Source organism: Aspergillus wentii, assembly GCF_001890725.1.
Source record: "Aspergillus wentii DTO 134E9 unplaced genomic scaffold ASPWEscaffold_9, whole genome shotgun sequence".
NCBI lineage: Eukaryota > Fungi > Ascomycota > Eurotiomycetes > Eurotiales > Aspergillaceae > Aspergillus > Aspergillus wentii.
This window is the reverse complement of record NW_024467840.1, coordinates 1,494,263-1,511,208: the sequence shown is the minus strand read 5'-3', so window position 1 is coordinate 1,511,208 and position 16,946 is coordinate 1,494,263. Positions and strand designations below refer to the sequence as shown.

At 48.6% G+C, this 16,946-nt stretch overlaps 5 protein-coding genes across 5 annotated transcripts; 3 read left to right on the top strand and 2 right to left on the bottom strand.

The window, feature by feature from the left end:
* Positions 1–736: 736 nt before the first annotated feature.
* On the bottom strand, positions 737–4,987 carry ASPWEDRAFT_121457 (uncharacterized protein; the record flags this gene model as incomplete). Its single annotated transcript, XM_040829080.1, has 5 exons — positions 737–2,916; positions 2,980–4,095; positions 4,159–4,329; positions 4,390–4,645; positions 4,697–4,987. The coding sequence occupies 5 exons, from the start codon at positions 4,985–4,987 to the stop codon at positions 737–739; spliced, it is 4,014 nt and encodes a 1,337-aa protein (XP_040684327.1).
* A 521-nt stretch (positions 4,988–5,508) lies between these two features.
* On the bottom strand, positions 5,509–6,492 carry ASPWEDRAFT_46269 (F1F0 ATP synthase subunit f). The gene is made up of 4 exons (XM_040836730.1): positions 6,429–6,492; positions 6,044–6,357; positions 5,911–5,976; positions 5,509–5,850 (listed from the first exon to the last, which is right to left on the bottom strand). The coding sequence occupies exons 2-4, from the start codon at positions 6,162–6,164 to the stop codon at positions 5,825–5,827; spliced, it is 213 nt and encodes a 70-aa protein (XP_040684326.1). The 5' UTR covers positions 6,165–6,357; positions 6,429–6,492; the 3' UTR covers positions 5,509–5,824.
* Positions 6,493–6,717: 225 nt separating this feature from the next.
* On the top strand, positions 6,718–7,590 carry ASPWEDRAFT_46268 (ETC complex I subunit). The gene is made up of 3 exons (XM_040836729.1): positions 6,718–7,024; positions 7,077–7,187; positions 7,255–7,590. Exons 1-3 carry the CDS (start codon positions 6,792–6,794, stop codon positions 7,562–7,564), a joined length of 654 nt encoding a protein of 217 aa, XP_040684325.1. The 5' UTR covers positions 6,718–6,791; the 3' UTR covers positions 7,565–7,590.
* Positions 7,591–8,932: 1,342 nt separating this feature from the next.
* On the top strand, positions 8,933–10,023 carry ASPWEDRAFT_120669 (deoxyhypusine monooxygenase; the record flags this gene model as incomplete). Its single annotated transcript, XM_040829004.1, has 2 exons — positions 8,933–9,423; positions 9,495–10,023. The coding sequence occupies 2 exons, from the start codon at positions 8,933–8,935 to the stop codon at positions 10,021–10,023; spliced, it is 1,020 nt and encodes a 339-aa protein (XP_040684324.1).
* An 878-nt stretch (positions 10,024–10,901) lies between these two features.
* On the top strand, positions 10,902–16,867 carry ASPWEDRAFT_165023 (putative sister chromatid cohesion protein Mis4). Its single transcript, XM_040829900.1, has 5 exons — positions 10,902–11,104; positions 11,174–11,363; positions 11,415–11,551; positions 11,644–13,657; positions 13,716–16,867. Exons 1-5 carry the CDS (start codon positions 10,942–10,944, stop codon positions 16,546–16,548), a joined length of 5,337 nt encoding a protein of 1,778 aa, XP_040684323.1. The 5' UTR covers positions 10,902–10,941; the 3' UTR covers positions 16,549–16,867.
* Positions 16,868–16,946: the final 79 nt, after the last annotated feature.

Below are 16,946 nucleotides of genomic sequence, written 5' to 3'. Positions count from 1 at the left end.
AAAAGAAAAACACATTACCTCTGAACACTTCAACTACCAAGAATAAATTTTTTCAGGTAAACAGCGCTAGTGCCTTTCTATCTTTACCGGTATTTAGTAATATTGCACGTTAATAGGTGGTTTGAAATGATTTAAATCTGGAATTGAACGCGTACTGTGCGCAAAGAAGCTAGATACACGCATACGGCGTAAAAGCACTGCTTTGCGCTTTGGCTTCCCTTCTCTCGAAGCTTTGATTCCTTGTGGGGGATGAGAGGATATCAATAACTGGGTACAAGAGAGCAAGATGTAGGGATAATGGGATAGTAGTTAGGTAGAAACGGATGCCAGCAAAGACCAGGTACCATAAAAGCCAGTCTCGGAGCGAGAGCGAAAGGGTAAGGAAGCACAGGAGAAACGTGCCTCACATCTCGACAAATGTCATCTTCAGAGAACAATGCCGATGCAGTAATGCGTTAAACCATCCCTCAACATAACAATGTTACTTAAAAGTAAAAAAAGCAGAAGTTGGGAATATTGTACGATGAAAGGCATTAATAGGAGCATGGAAAGAAAAAAATAAAAGAGAAATCAAATCCCAACAATAACCCGCAATCCCCTGAAGGCATAGCTCATCAATACCGAAATGAACGCTCAACAAATGTGAAAATCGGGGACAGGAAGTTCCAAATGAAAAATCATGACCCAGGAGATAATACATGCCCAGATCGTAGAGTGAACTACTCACTCAATCGGCCTAACGAGACCCACTAAATGTACGTGGACCCCAGGATGCATTCTTGGACTGGCTTCGAGAAGAGCCGCCCGCACTGGCTTGCTGAGACGAAGCTTGTTTCTTGGTGTTCGAGCTTCCAGGTCCTTCCCGAGGTTTTGTGCTTTTGCGAGGCTTGAAACTGGAAGTACCCCGCGGTCGAGGGTTGTGGATTCCAGGCTTCTTAGGAAGGATCACGGTCTTTGCAATTATTGCCCCCGGAAGGCGGATTGAAATCTGAATACTGCCAGAAGCGTCTTTATCATAGAATCCAAACGTATATGGCTCAATACTGTGAACCTGCATTGGTTTCAGATTTTTAGACCGTAGTCGAGATTGCGAAGGCGGCGGCGCAGCACGCCAAGCTGCTGGAGGAGCCATGTTGGGTACTCTGACAACAGGCAAAGATCCCACTTCGCGATCTTCAAACATTTCCTCCGCTTCTTCAACCTGCTTAGCGGTCACCTCCCCGTCTCCGATATGAACATCGCTGCCCTCAATACACTCAATGCCCTCAATATTGTGAGGCAGAGAGACTGAAACAGCGGCAATATGTAACGGAACGTCAAGAGGCTCTTTGGAAGCAGGTAAAACCTCTAGAGCATTCTTTTTTTGGGGCACTGTCTTCTTGCCGAAGAGTCCGTTAAATTTTTCTTGCCAGGAAAGAGGCTGTGCAGCAGGACGTGGAGGTGCAGCGGCCATAGAAGCAAAGGTAGGCGGCGGCGGTGGTGGAGCCACAACCTTCGGGGGGAGTTTAACAACGGGTTTGGGGGCAGGAAGATGGACCAAAGGCCTATTCGAGTCACCAGTAAACACGGGATGACTAGAAACTTCCTCTGGCGGTGGTGGCGAAGGACTTCGTACATAATCTCCTTCCTCGGCCGTGGGCTTCTTGGAGTGTTCTGTTGCATGAGGGAAGAATCGCGAACTACGAACAGGAACACTACCAAGAGGGCGTGAATGACTTTCTGAGAAAGGAAGACTGGAAGCAGGATGGTCGAGACCAGTGAGAGGGTTTGATGCCGGTGCATTCCCTTCCCCTCTAGAGATACCAACAACCTGCCTCTGGCCAGACTGGTCTCCAGTTCGAACTTGCCGCCAGGTTTCATTGAAGGTGACCTGTAGTGACGATGGGCCATCGCGGATCATCTCATTGCGAAGCTTCTCGCTCTCTTCTGCTTCACGCTTGGCTGCAACAGCGTGGAAGTTGTTCCATGCTGCGGTTCCGGTAACACGAGATTCCGGCTGCCACTGAGGTTGCTGCGAGCTTGGGGGTCCAATTGGCCCAGGGCGCACGATGGGACTCACGGAGTCGTATGGTGCAAGTCTGACTTCAGGAGATGGCAAGGTTGGTATCGTCGTATTTTCCTGCGGTGATCGTGAAGGGGCAGAGAATGCCTGTGGGCCCGGGGCAATAGGCGGCTGGTCTAGAGCCAGATGGGTACGGAGGGGAAGATCCCTAGCTGGAAAGCCACCCAGGCTCTGTTCAAATATACCATTGCCCAAGGTTCTGTCATTACTGAGAGGTTTCCAGGGGTTTGCAATGGAAGATGATCCAACAAGCTTGGTGTTTGGAGACCATGTAGAATATGAGCTCGAGACATTTAGACTGTTCCGCCACTGGGGGCCTTGCTCATCAACCTTTGGTTCGGGATACTTGCCAGGAACCTGTTTTGTTTGAGATTCAGCCGGGTGTTGGAATCCATTTGTAATTGCAGCATCAGGCTGAGGTTCACGGGATGGCGAAGGGATGCGCCGGGGGGGCGGCACAGGTTTTTCAGCAGCCCTATCTCTTTCATTCGCAGCAACAAGCCTTCTCACGGTGTCAGGATGATGTACCTTCATCATTCCATATTGCTTAGGCTCTCCAGTGGGCTCAGGAACAGGTGGCTTAGGGGGCGAATGAGAGGTCATTGCAGTATTGGTGGGAGCAGGAGCTTCAGGCTTATTGCTTTCTGAAGAATCCTTAGGGTGAGTCTGCGATTTTTCAGGCGGCGGCCCCAAAGCTTCGAGCTTCTGCCGAATCCGTTCTCTTTTCGCAGCCTCTTCCTTTTCCTCTTGTTCAATTCTACGCTGCCGTGCTTCCATTCTCTTCTCTTTCATTATACGCTCCTGCATCGCAACCGGGTCTTCTTGGCCCGTTGGTGGTGCCGGAACGAGTTCTTCTGGTGCGGCGGGTGCAGTGGGTGCAGTGGGTGCAGATGGGTGAGTCGCCCCGCTAGGCGCACCGGAAATCGGGTCGTTCATATTCACTGAAGTGCGTCGTGGCCAGGCTGGACCTTGAGCTTGCCGAACCGGCGGAAACTCCTGCAAGGATGCTTCATTTGAAGACAGCATCTCATGAGATGAAATCGACGGATCGACAATTCCATTCACCTGAGATCCCCTTTTAGTCTCAAAACTTCTCTGGCCTACTTCAGGCCGGCCAATCGACATCCGACGACCAAAACTTCCACTTCCTCCGCTCACATTAGATGAGGTGCGGCGACGAGTCCAGTGTCCACCATCTGGGCCACTTGACCGGTGTGTTTGGAACGCTGGAGAAGGCTCTGCAGGTCCTACTTGCTCGCCCATCATAGGTCGCTGCAAGACAGACGGAGCACGAAGGCTTTGCTCGTTCCGCCAAGCTCCCTTTCTTGTTTCAGATACAGGCTCATAGCGACCCGATCTGGAATTGTAGAGCTCTCGGGGGGTTCCAGATTGAATTTCCTTCCATGATCGGTTAAAATCATCCGCTTCAATCTCTTTCGGTGGAAGAGGGGCGCTATATCCATCGTTCACAGGAAGTTCTCTAACAGGGGGGCGTGGTGGAGGCTGGGCTTGGACTGGGTGAATGATGGGAGACGCTCTCTCGACGGGGGGCAAAGGTGCCCAAGGTGATTTGGCCGGGGGAGGTGCTGGACTTGTGGATGCTGATGACTTGTCGTTTATTCCCTTGGAGGAGATGCTAGCGTTCTTTGCTTGTCTTTCTGCGTTTGCCCCCAGTCTGAGAACAGTAGGATTCGGTCCAATGGATGTCGTAGGCTTGGGAGTAAATTTCGCTGTCTCGCTGACAGCAGGGGCTTGTTCTGCTGGAGGGGGGACATTCTGCGGCTCTACTGGTGCTGGAGGGTTGTCAGGTTGTTGTCCAACGGGTTGTGCGCTCTCTGATTGCGTGAGATTAGTCTTTGTCCCATCAGTCCATTCAATTGTCTCCGGAGCCCAGTCATCTTCATCGTCCTCGATGTCGGCCCATTTTCCTTCGGTGCCACCACCGTCTTCTTGAATACGAGACGTCATGTGAATTCCGTACTGCTGCTTCAGTTCTTCGTCGGTCAAATGTTTTGGTGGTGTTGGTTGAGCCGCTTTTCGTAAAGAATGGTCAGCATTCCTTTTCAAAACAGACTAGACAAGGTATTTTATCGTACGTCGATTCTTGTTCCAAACTTGATTCGGATCAGGTCCACTACCACCTGGCTTGGCTGCACTTGTTCCCGTCTTGGATAAAGAGTCACGTAAGCTTCCTGTTGTCTTAGCGACTAATCGTGGCCGTGAGCTTTGCGGCGGTACACCTAGGGGCGTTGTAGAGGACAAGGGCACTAGATTGTATTGTTGGTGAGATTCTTTATCGTTGCCTGTAAACAAAGGATTCCAAATACCTTTATCAGAAGGTTTGGTTGCGGCGGGCGTCCCGGGGGCTTTTGGAACCGAAAACTTGGCAAACGAGACTGGTTTGAATGATGCTGGTTTCTTCACTGACCCAGCACGCCCGGGATGCCTGCTATCTGTTCGACTGGCGTCGGATTCTGAACCACCCTGCGAAGCTGTGTCGTCTCCACCATCCGACGAAAAGCCTACCCCATTCATTTCCAATGCTCGTGTCGCAACAGATCCTGGTCCATTCCTGGAGATGTCCTGTGTATGATTCAGTGGGGATTCTCGGCCTTCCGCATTTGTGACACTCACGGTCGACGAGCTTCGAGTGTCCTTCCCTGTATCATTCCCTCCTGATAATTCGGTGGGGTCCATCCTTCCTCCACTTTTCTCAGCGTTCGCGTTCGTTTCTTCGGTGTGTGTTGATGTTGCGGTATTTTTGGTCTCCCCCACGTCCCCTCCAGCAGGTGTCTTGTCGTTGGTGCTCGCAGGAACGTCGGAAGGCGAAGGGTCGCCGCCCGACAGGGTTTGATTTACCACATCGTGGCTGCTCTGCTCTGCCATAACAATTCTCGAGTCTGTGAAGTCGACGGGTTGCGACATCTGTTAGACAAGCGTTCTTACTGGGGATGTGGAACGAGTGGCGGCTGAAGTCAAGGACTCAAAGATAGACATGGAGAAATAATCTGAGAAGTACCTATTGTCAGGTATCAAGAATCGCCACGGCTGAACTTCTAGCTCAACTGTTCGAGCACAGGATACTAAAGGCTCCGAACGACCAGGAGAACGGCAGAAAGTGCCCAACGCCAAAGGATGAAGGTGAGGCTCGAGCAAGGTGAGCAGGCAAAGAATGCAATAGGGGGGGAAAAAACAATAAGCCGCTGCCCAGGAAATCCCAAAAGGGAGGTCACGATGGTGTAGTTCTTGTCGGGTTGATGATAGGGTGATGGCTGCAGTCATGAATGGGTGACGGTTCACGTCCCAAGCTGAGGTGGCTGCATTCGGTTAGCGTGTAACGAAAATGAAGTAAAGAAACCAAAACCCTGTGGCTGGAGCCGCAACAACATGATGTTTGCAATAGATGACCACATTTTTAGCAAAATGGTTTTCAAAATATTGATTTTCTCGTTATTCACTGTAGAAATAAATGTAAATATGTCTATGTTTTTTTCTTTATTGCTGTCTTAAAAAAAGTTTCAATACGTTGGTGTATTGGGGGAAAATGGGACAGATCATGGATAGCTGTGATAATAACAGACTATACCTAATAGACTACGCTACGAACTGCCTCATTTCGCTTTGGTTTTTTGAGAAATGCAATAGCATGACACTTGATATTGAAACACAAAGATTGAGAGTTCTCTTCTTCTACCTTGCCATCACTCTAGGTTTGGCGGTATATACATCAATCCTCCGCCACTGAAAACAAGAAAGAAATGTTTAGTGGGGGTGGTTCTTGTGGTGACCTGTTGTTTTCTCAAGTTAGACATGCAATGGTCATATACTGGGGTATTTTGAAAACGTACGAAGGTGGAAGTAGTACTCCATGCCGTAACCCATGATGAGAAGGGTACCAATCACGTGGACAAAGGCTGTTCAAGACACAAGCAATTAGTTAAAATGTCAAATGCTTCATTGGATTAGGGGGGAAGTTCTTACGAGCAGCAGAAGCGTTCTTGCCGAAGTAGCGGGCCTGGTAGCGTCCCAAAATGCCGGTGGGCTTGACCTCAGGAGCAGCACCACGGGGGAGACGGGCGTAGAAGTTCACCACACGCTCCATACGAGCGGCATCCTGGGCGGCACCGATCGCCTTTTCGAGTGTCAGTTATCGTATCGCAAAAAAATGGGAGGTAGGTATCGGTTGTGAAGTCTCGGTGTCGCAATTAAAAAACTTCCTGGGGTGAAAAAGGACTCGGGGGCTACCAAGGACTAATGTCACTTGGGAAGAAGTATCTCACATTGGGGGAAGCGATCTATGCAGCAGTTAGCATCTGTCAAAGTACAAATTCTGGCCTTTCTATTTCCATTCCCGTGGTGTCCTTACCTTGGGAGGGATCAAGGTCGAGAGGGCTCGGCGAGTGATGTAGCTCATCTTGGGCGAACTGCGTTGTGTTAAAATTATTGCCTTGAGTTCCACGTGAAAAGGAATGGCAAATATATCACTAAACTATTTCGCTTACCTTGATTCGAGGATCTGAACCAGGGACAATTGATGATGACGGAGAGGATGGAAGTGCTCGCGAGAAAGCGGGTTGTCGGATGAGCGGTTCCTAGGCCAGGGAGCCTCATGTCGCGCTAACCGCATTTAGATTTGTCTCGACGACCACTCTTGCCGCATACCTCACCTTGCGACTGCATTACTGTTGCGGTGCACCTTGTCCACACCACCACCGACATATCAACAATCATGTCGTTTCTCAGAGTAGGAGGCTCCGCTTGCTTCCGTGCGGGCAGGATCATCGCCCCCGTCAATGTGCGATTTATCTCCAATGCCGTCCGTGATCCCTCTGTCAAGACCAGCCCTTCGGATGCACCGACTACTCCCAACAAGGGTAGCACCCTGATCAGCCAGGAAAAGCCCTCCGAGGCAATGGCTCGTCACCAGCCTGATTATGAGGCCACGATTGACCACGGCACTTCGTACGAATCCCACGCGTGTCATCATAACTCTTTTGGCTGACAGAACCTTCAGGCAATTCTCCCCTGTGCCCAAGCGTGCTATGGATGGCAGTGAACCCGGTGAAACTGTTCCTGCTGCTGTCCTTTCTGGTGCTCCCACCGACCTCCAGGCTCGCACTGTCAGGTAAGACTATCAAGTTCGAAAAGATTGAAGTCCTCAAACACTGATCATTGATCCCCCCCCTCTCCAGAATCTACCGCCCCTCCAAGCCCGCCTCTCAGTCCGGAACCTGGCACAGCCACCACTGGCGAATGGATTGGGATATTTTGCAAAAGGGACATCGCTGGGAGAACCCACTCATTGGTTACCAATCCTCTGCCGATTTCATGCAGGGAACCAATTTGACCTTCAAGTCGAAGGAGGATGCCATCGCTTTTGCCCAGAAGCAGGGATACGAGTACTTCGTTCAGGAACCAAATGAGCGCAAGATCGTCCCCAAGGCTTACGCAAACAACTTTTCCCACGAACCGAAGAAGCTCAAGCACATCAAGACCAAATAATCAAAAAACAATTCCATCTGTATTATGTACATAACCGCCGGTTTATGCTTTCTTTTCGGTTTTGTTTTTTAACTGATTCAATCAAGTTCAGTGTTTTTTCAGAGACTGCCACACTAGGTCGTATCAGGAAACATCGTGGAAAGAGATTTATAGCTTCTATTCAATCCTCCCTAGTGATGTCTGTGAAGCATGAATGATTACGGTATCTTGTGTTCCTCTATCAGCTTCTATTGAGGGGGGGTCTATGTGGCTTATTATGGGTCAGCACAGCAAGCCTAAAACTGGAGTGTAAGTATAAAGTTCAGGTATCATGGACGCACTATCTTCGCGTCCTCTAGGGCCTAAGTATTCAGATGCCCTTCTGCTTTCTGACTCATTTCAGTCATTGTTTAGTAATAGTCCATCTTGAATTATATCTCGAATGATTTCCGGTGACAAAATATCTAGATGTATGTCATCCTGCTTTTCATAAATATACCCTATAGCAAGTGACAACCTTACAGCCCCATTGCCGGATATTTCCAGTAGCTGTGCAGATATAGATTACCTAGGTAGGCACCACATAAATAGTCAACTCAGTTTCGCTGAAGTGCCTTTTCCTTATCGCCTGCTGCGGCAAGCAGTTTCTTCGAGACACCTCACATTGGTAGTGTTTCTACATAGATCGATAGCCCTGAGATGTCTAGATAGAACATTCCCTTATGCAGCAATTGCTCCTTCAACGAGGCCACCAGTTCCACACACACCCTAGCTTTTTTTCAAATGGTAGTTTTGCTTTGAAACCAAATGCCTCACCTTGGCTGTTTTCATCATCGCTTCAGAAAAAAGGTCGGCATTGGATCAATAATAATATCCATCAAGCTATTACGATTTGGTGTTACTGCCTCTATTATATTTCCAGTGAGGGGTTTAAATAAAGGAGATAAATTTAAGCAGCTATTTTGCTTGCACAGGAAAAGATATAGATATTTAGCAAAAACGAACCAAGTGTCAAATTATATATATCGCGTATAGTACCGTAACTCCATGTAAATCATTCATGTACACACATACTTACATCTCGAAAGCATGAATGACAACAATGAATATACCTAATACTGGATAGCAGTGATCCAAACTCCCCAGTGCAACATAAAAAAGTCAAACGAAGGGAGTAGCCTGCGCTACACCTATTTTCAAGCAAATTGGGCCTAGCCGCTGCGTGCAACTGCCCCGCCACCCCACCTAAAATTTATTATCTCGTCGTGATAAGATCAAAAAAACACACCACCCAGGAACCATACTTCCCCTGTCCCTTTTTCTTCTTTTCTTTTTTTTTTTCTCTCTCTCTTCGACCTCTACAAAATCAATACCGATCAACGAGAAATAATGTCAACCTCTGCGACTAACAATATGGCGGGCGGTGACCAGACCGTCATCACTCTTCGCAAAGTTCTCACCTCTGAAACGGAGCCTCTCGCTCGCCGATTCCGTGCGCTTTTCTCCCTGAAGCATCTCGCCTGCTTGCAGCCCCCCACCGAGCAGACACTGCCCTCCATCGAGGCGATTGCAGCTGGCTTTGCCTCCGACTCGGAGTTGCTGAAGCATGAGCTTGCATACTGCCTTGGTCAGACTCGGAACACCGACTCTGTGCCATTCCTGCAGAAGGTCGTCAAGGACCCCGAGGAGGATGCCATGTGCCGCCATGAGGCCGCAGAGGCTCTTGGTGCCTTGGGATTTGAAGACAGTCTGGAACTCCTCAAGAAGATGAGGGACGACGAGAATGAACTTGACATCATCAGAGAAACATGCGATATTGCTGTGGACAGAATTATCTGGGAGAACTCAGAAGAGAAGAAAGCAGAGGAATTGAAGCCTAGGTAGGTACCCCTTACGGAGTGGGATGCTCATTGCCTTTGCGTGTAAAGTCGACAATTTCTAACTATGGTAGTGATTTTGGCTCCATTGATCCCGCCCCGCCGCTTCCCATGGCCGCAAGCCAACCTTCTATCTCTGACATGGAGAACACACTGCTCGACACAAAGCTTCCCTTGTTCCAGAGATACCGTGCCATGTTCGCTCTGCGTGACCTTGCATCGCCCCCCGATCTTCCTACCGCCGTGAGCGCTGTCAATGCATTGGCCAAGGGTCTCAAAGACCCTTCGGCCCTGTTCCGCCACGAGATTGCGTTTGTCTTTGGCCAGCTTTGCCACCCAGCTTCGATTCCCAGCCTCACAGACTGCCTGAGTGACCAGAGTGAGGCTTGTATGGTGCGACACGAAGCCGCCGAAGCCCTTGGAAGCTTGGGCGACGAGGAGGGCGTCGACGCAACTCTGAGAAAGTTCTTGAATGACCCGGAGAAAGTCGTGAGAGATAGCGTGATTGTGGCTCTGGATATGGCGGAGTTTGAGAAGAACGGGGAGATGCAGTATGCGCTGGTGCCGGACGCAACAGCTCCCGCTGCCGTGTCTGCTGCTTAATGGGTCATGGAAACAAAAATTATTGTGTCATTGGGTTGTCACTTTTTCGCTTAATAGATGTACAGTTGTGAATTCACAAAATAGAACATGCTTCCCTTATTTGTCGCTGTATCCCCCCCTCCCCCAATGGGTCATTTGCAACAGTGTAGATAGATGATCAGCAACTTTTACCGGAAAACACAGGGATATAGCTCCGTGATTCTGGCGCCCGCATGGGACAATTGCACAGTTGCATTCTTTGCTTCCAAACATTGGACATGTACTGTATACTGAGCAGGGGCTTCGATATCCTTAGCTGTCCAAGACCCGCAGATCTTGAGCATTGACAGAAAGTGGGAGTATAGGTCTGAGGGTGACGAAAATCTGAAACTAGAGTCAATGGAAAGTGATTGATGATACTCTCACAAGTGAGGTGATGCCAGTTCATTTTTCTTTCGAGCTCCGCAGCCTTCACAGCGGAAGCAATCCGTGTCAAAGGTCAAAAAGGCAATTGTAGACATTTTAAGTGTATTGATTCAGAGCGAAGGTGCTGAGCACCGAGAATGGAACCCGATAGTAAGCATCGCTCTCAAGCAAGAATTTCAACTGCCCATGATGCATCTGAGGGAGAGATGGATAGTGTCAAGTAGACAGTCGGCAGACAAATCACAAGTCTTTTCCTGCTTGTCGGAAAGATTTGCACGGGCCACATTAGTTCGTGTCGGGCGGTAAAGAGCGGCAGCGGCAAGAGCAGCGTGCCTGGCATTAATTATTGCGTCGTTTTATCATGATCTTCTTAGAGAGATTATTACCTGTCGGGACCATGGGATTAGGCTTTTCTTTCTAATAGCTATGTCTCTGATCGGAGCATGCCTTTCCAGTCTTTTTTGATCCCCCGTCTCCCCGACCCCAGAGCTCCATTAGGGACCGACTGTTGTCATGGACCAAAACTGGCGTCCGGCCGTACAGGTCGTCATCAACGGCCATCCTCAGGCGCAGGCCCATGCTCCAAATGGACCACCCCAGCGCCGGGCAAGACCTCTGTCTGTGGATGAGGCATTGCAATACTCTCCCATGTCTAGCTCTCCTGTATTTGGTCTAGGTATGCTTGACGACGACTGATAACCGCTTGTATGGGGGATTTCTTTGACTGATACATCTCGTTTCTTAGATTGCATATTACGCCCTGACATTGGCCGACCTTCGAATACTACTTCCATAAACCACATCCTACAGGCTGGTCGTACTGCGATACATGATCTAAACAGTGAAATTCAATCAGGGCGTGATGAGTCTAACCGCCTAGAGACATCTCGCGAATATTTGCAACAATTGCTGGATGGTGAACAGTTGACAGAATTGTAGGTAAAACCCTTGTCTGGCTATGGTGATGTTTCCTCACAGAGTCGCAGCAAGTTTAAGTTGCCCAACGGTATCAGTAACGTCGAACATTCGCATCCAACCGCCTCTGATGGCCTAGTTACGAGTCGCAATGATCTTGGCCCATTTGCAACAATGATGTTGGACTCCACGGATATAGCTTTCCGATGTAAGTCATTATCCCCACGTATGCCCTTCGATACTGTCTCCCATCTTTATTGTCTTATTAGAACGCCATGATAACGAATTGGATGGTGATAGACCCGCCGCCTTCAAGCTTGAAGATGGACAATGGAGGCAATGGAGGACCCCCGCAGAAAATCGCATCTTGGAACGAACGAGCACACCACGCAAACAAGCCAATAACCGCATCTTATAACCGACAGCCTCACACTACAAGCCACCTATCTGTGGTAATTCCAGTCAAGCCGATACCGCCCGATGACCAGAGCTCCTTGAAGAGAAGAAAGCTTAATAATGATGGGGAGGATAATATTACATCAATTCGACTTAAAGACCAGAAGGAAGAGGCAGATGCTGCTTTGGTGAAACTCCAAGATCTGCTCCATGAAGTCTTTGAAGCTGAGGATCAACTTGAGCCTGGTACCTCTGCTGAACGCTCAAATGCGATTTTTTCAGTTGCAAATGCGCTGGAAGTAAACGGTTTCATGATTTCTTCAGATACCCACAGTAATCTCCAGAAGGCAATAAAGAAAGTGGTAGGCTTCAAGCGACTGCAGGACATTCCCTCGGACTACCTAAACCGGCTTCAAAAGCTTTGTGAGAAGCCAATTGTTGCTGCCCAGGCGCCTGACCTGAAACTGGACGACCCATCGAACGAGTCTGAAACACAAGATTGGCTAAGAAAATGTGAGGACATGGTGAACGCACTACTTGCAATCGGCACGCTATTGCAAACAATGTCTGGCCGTCAGACGGAGCGGGATCTCTGCCCGGAAGATCTGATCGAGGCCATTCCTAACGTTCTCAACCAAACATTTGACTATTGCATTATCCCCGCCGTTGAGGCACGCCCCGGCGGCAAAGAAGGAAAACATTTCGAATTTTTTACTAGCCAGAAGCGTGTTATCAGCGGCCTAATCAACCAAAGCAAAAAAGCCCTTGCACTTTTTGCTGATTTTCTGTCGCGCATCGATGTCTCTGAAGGAGCAATTACCGCGACTGAATTTTTCGCAACCAAATTAATCTTCGTTGAGAATGCTCACACAGACAAAGAATCTGCAGTGGGATATCAAAAATATGAATCTGTTCGGCGGGGAGCCATGGATGTGCTTGCTAAGATATTCTCCAAATATCCCGCTCAGCGGCCCTTCATCCTCGATGAGATTTTGGTTTCGTTAGAGAAACTCCCATCTACTCGGCAGAGCGCTAGACAATTCAAACTAGCCGATGGAAAGAATATCCAGCTTCTAACAGCATTGGTGATGCAACTTGTGCAAACAACTGCTTTGGATACCCCTGCTTCCCGATCAGCTAGAGCAAAGCGTGGCCTACAGCCAGCTGGCGATGATGAAGAGCTTCAGGGGGATGTGAAAGCTGAAAACCAAAGTGAAACTGACGAAGAAGAGCCAGAGGTGTCTCTGGAGCGTCTTGCAGCTAAGGTTAATCGTTTGTACGATAATGCCGTGCGCAGTGCTCAGTATATCGTCAAATTCATTGTTCAGCGTGCAATGACATCTACCAAAACCGGCGACCAACCCTACCGGAATATTCTTGACTTATTTACCGAAGATTTGATCAGTGTGCTAGGGTTTACTGACTGGCCTGCAGCGGAGCTGCTTCTTCGTATAATGGCTTCTCATATGGTTGGGATAGCTGACCTCGATAAGAGCCCCGCCACTGCAAAGAGCATGGCGCTTGAACTTTTAGGTTGGATGGGGTCTGCTATATCTGATCTCGCTGTTACTGCACAGCATTTGCTTCCCGCGATGGAAGAATCTGATAGTGACCTTACTGATTATCTGAGGCAGCTATTTGACGATTATTCGTCTCGTGCACTGCATCCTCAAGACCTCATTGTCCCGGAAGGCCCATACCGAATGACTCTCGAATACTTTCTGCAAGACCGCAACTCAGATAACTGGCAACTTACTAGTGCTCGGGGTTATTACCTCGCACAGTGGGCAAAAACTGTCTGCTCTATCTACTATAATTCGGAGGACAAAGATGAGATTGCTCAAGATGATATGACCGAAAACCTGGTTGATCTTTTGTCGAAATTGTTTTCTGACCCATTGTGGTTGGAGACTCACAAGTATGTGTTTGAAACAGTTCTTTTTTGCGTCGAGGATATAATGCTAACATGATTGCAGACATTTTGATGAAGTGTCTACTGCTCATGGACGTTTCGCCTATATTTTGACTGTCCTGAATTCAAGCTTTTGTAAAGCCTTCGACACCATTCTTAAGGTTCTTCTCAATTCAATCGCCAGTGATCAAGCCAAGGTCCGCAGTCGCAGCTTGAAGAGTGTGATTTATATGCTTGAGAAAGACCCAAGTCTCCTTGACAGAGACGCTTCAGTCATGCGTGTAATTCTTCGGTGTGCTGCTGACGCATCGCCCATGGTTCGGGATTCTGCCCTCTCTTTGATTGCCAAGTGTATTGTTTTGAAACCTAAGCTCGAAGAAGATGGATGCCGGAGTATTCTTACTTGTGCGGCGGACCCGACAGCTGGTGTGAGAAAGCGCTGCATTGGGTTGCTCAAAGATATCTATCTTAAGACATTGCGCAATGAATTAAAGCTGGCAATATTAGATAGCTTTCTTCAACGGACTGGAGATCTTGAAGATACTGTGGCAACATTGGCGCGCCAAACTTTTGAGGAGATATGGCTTGCTCCGTTCCATGAGTCCATCGATTCAGCCCAGGATGGGCCAAGATTGAAGGTTGGCATTGGAGAACAGGTGACTTTAATCGTCAATTTAGTACAACGCAGCGAAACAGCCCTCGAAACCCTCGGCTCTTGTGTCAAGAAAATTTTGTCAGACAACTCCAAGTCTTTGACTTTGAATTTCAAGGTATGCAAAGCGATGGTCGCGACAATGTTCGAGAAACTGGTGGAGGACACCGAGTCTTCAGGAAAGGAGTACCAGCAAGCCCTCCTTCAGACAATTACAGTATTCGCCAAAGCAAACCCGAAACTGTTCAGTCCCGACCAACTGGAAGCCCTTCATCCTTATATTGGACATCTTGCCACTGCGGAGGATCTCTTTATTTTCCGGTCTGTGGTAGTGATATATCGTTGTGTTTTGCCGTTCTTGTCTACTGCTCACAATACTCTTCTGAAAGAAGTTCAAAATGATCTTTTCAAGAGTGTTGCGAAGCTAGCCCGTTCAGAATTGAACGAGGTGATGGCTTGTCTTTGGACCATAAACGGAGTCTTGCAAAATACTGACAGACTGGTAAAGCTTACAATCTCGGTGGTAAAACCCATTCAGAGTTGCAAAAATGTCAATCTCGCAGATCCTGCCAATGCCTCTGTACTCGCTCGGGCCAAAAGTTACATTCGAATCGCAGGCTGCGTTGGACGGCATTGCGACCTGGAAAAGTATGCACTGCACTTTAAAACTGCATTCCCATCTTGGACTGGCGGGTCTGTGGCAGGTTTAATGGTTGACGCTATCATACCTTTTACCCTTCCAAAACAACCTGTGGAGTTGAGGATCATGGCGCTTGAAAGTGTAGGATCTATCTGTCAGTCATGGCCTGCTCAATTTAGCAGGGAGGAACCAAGGAAGATACTGTCCATGGTCTTCGAGGAAGACAACGCAAGTCTGCAAAATATTGTTTTGAGGTCCTTTGCAGACTTTTTCGCGATGCACGAAGGCAAGGCCGAAAAGTCCGTGATGCCGTCCGCTGAGGTAGCGGAGCAAGAGGGCTCTACCAGGTTAGGTGGATCATTGAAAGCAAATGACAACGATGGAGCGGCCGCGTTGATTGCGCAGCATTTTCTCCAAAGCATGCTCCGAGTTGCACAGTCACGACAAGATTCGTATGCCCTAACCGCCATTGAACTCATTGCCAGTATCAACCGCCAAGGTTTGGTGCACCCTAAAGAATGTGCGGGCGTTTTGGTCTCACTGGAGACTTCCACTGTCCCTGCCATCGCCAAAGTTGCGTTCGACACCCATAAAATGCTCCACCAGCAATACGAATCAATGTTTGAGAGAGAATATATGCGAGCTGTTCAAGAAGCCTTTTACTACCAGCGGGACGTTGTTGGTGATCCCACAGGCGCGCTCAGCCGGCCCTACATCGCCAAACTTGCCCCGTTGTTTGAAACTATCAAAACCAGCAACAGTCGATACCAAAAGAAATTCCTTTCAAACCTTTGCTCAAAGATAAACTTCGAACTGAAAAACCTCGACAGCAAAGGGAACCCACCAGAGCACCTTCTGCTGGCTCAGTTCGTAGCTCAAAACCTGGCCTTTTTCGAATATGGTCAATTGGCTGAACTTGTACCGACCATCGGATGCATGGAGCGTATTGTTGCTGCGACTGGAACAGTCGTGGCTCATACGATCGAAACGGAGATCTTCCCTCCTAGAATAGATTTTCCCCCGGCGCCGGGGGGTTTCCAGCCTGCTGTTCCCGGGCCAGACGGTTCAGTTGGGCTACCGCTCCAACTACAAGTGAATCCGGAAACTTTACGGCTGCTAGCCACTGCAGCTGCGGCACTCTCGATGCTCTGGGAGGCCCGAACCTACCTTCGCCGTCTCTATGGCGTGAGTGCCCACGTCCGGAACAAAGAAGGGAAAGCTGTTTCCAAAGAACTCAACAAATCAGCTACAAAGGTTCATGGAATCACTGGCGACAAAGTTTGGGACGCCATTTCCAGGAATATGGCATCATTAGACAACGAAGAAAACATGTTCGCGAAATGTCGAGAATTTGCCACCCTGCTCGCGATTGACGACGAATTCAAGGTCGGCGAGGATCAAGATGCAGAAGGTGACAGCTTGGATGGCAATGCTGATCTGGACGATCCAGCAGCTACCTTGGGCGCAGCGGGTGGGCCGAGACCCGTGAAACGAAAGAATTCCGTCTCAGGAACGAACCCCGTTAAGCGTCCTAGGGGACGAAAAAGTGGTTCTGGGAAGAAGAGAGCCAGCATGGAGCCGGAGGAGAGCCTGGATTGGAATTGAATGGGGTGTATTTTGGCTCTTTACTGATCATCACATAGACGTCGCATATGGGACGGGTCTGGCGTTAGGGGATATCCAATTTGCTTTCATATTTAATGAGAAACGTCTGGGGAAAGACTAGGGCTGAGGGTTTGCTTTTTGATAATTTTCCTGTTATTATCTACCGGGGGTATTTTCGCTGGTGGTGTGCATCAGTTACCGGTGACATTACTACTTGATCTTGCTGGGCAGCAGACTGCCTGTCTTTTTTTATGACTAGATATTGTCATTTATCATTCAAATAAGTATATAATTCATTTAATCGCCTTTTCTTTCCTGCATAAATTGTTCCATCTTATCGCTAGTTAATTTACATCGCACAACCAGCTCAGCCCAGCTCGCTGTAGTACGTACTCTAC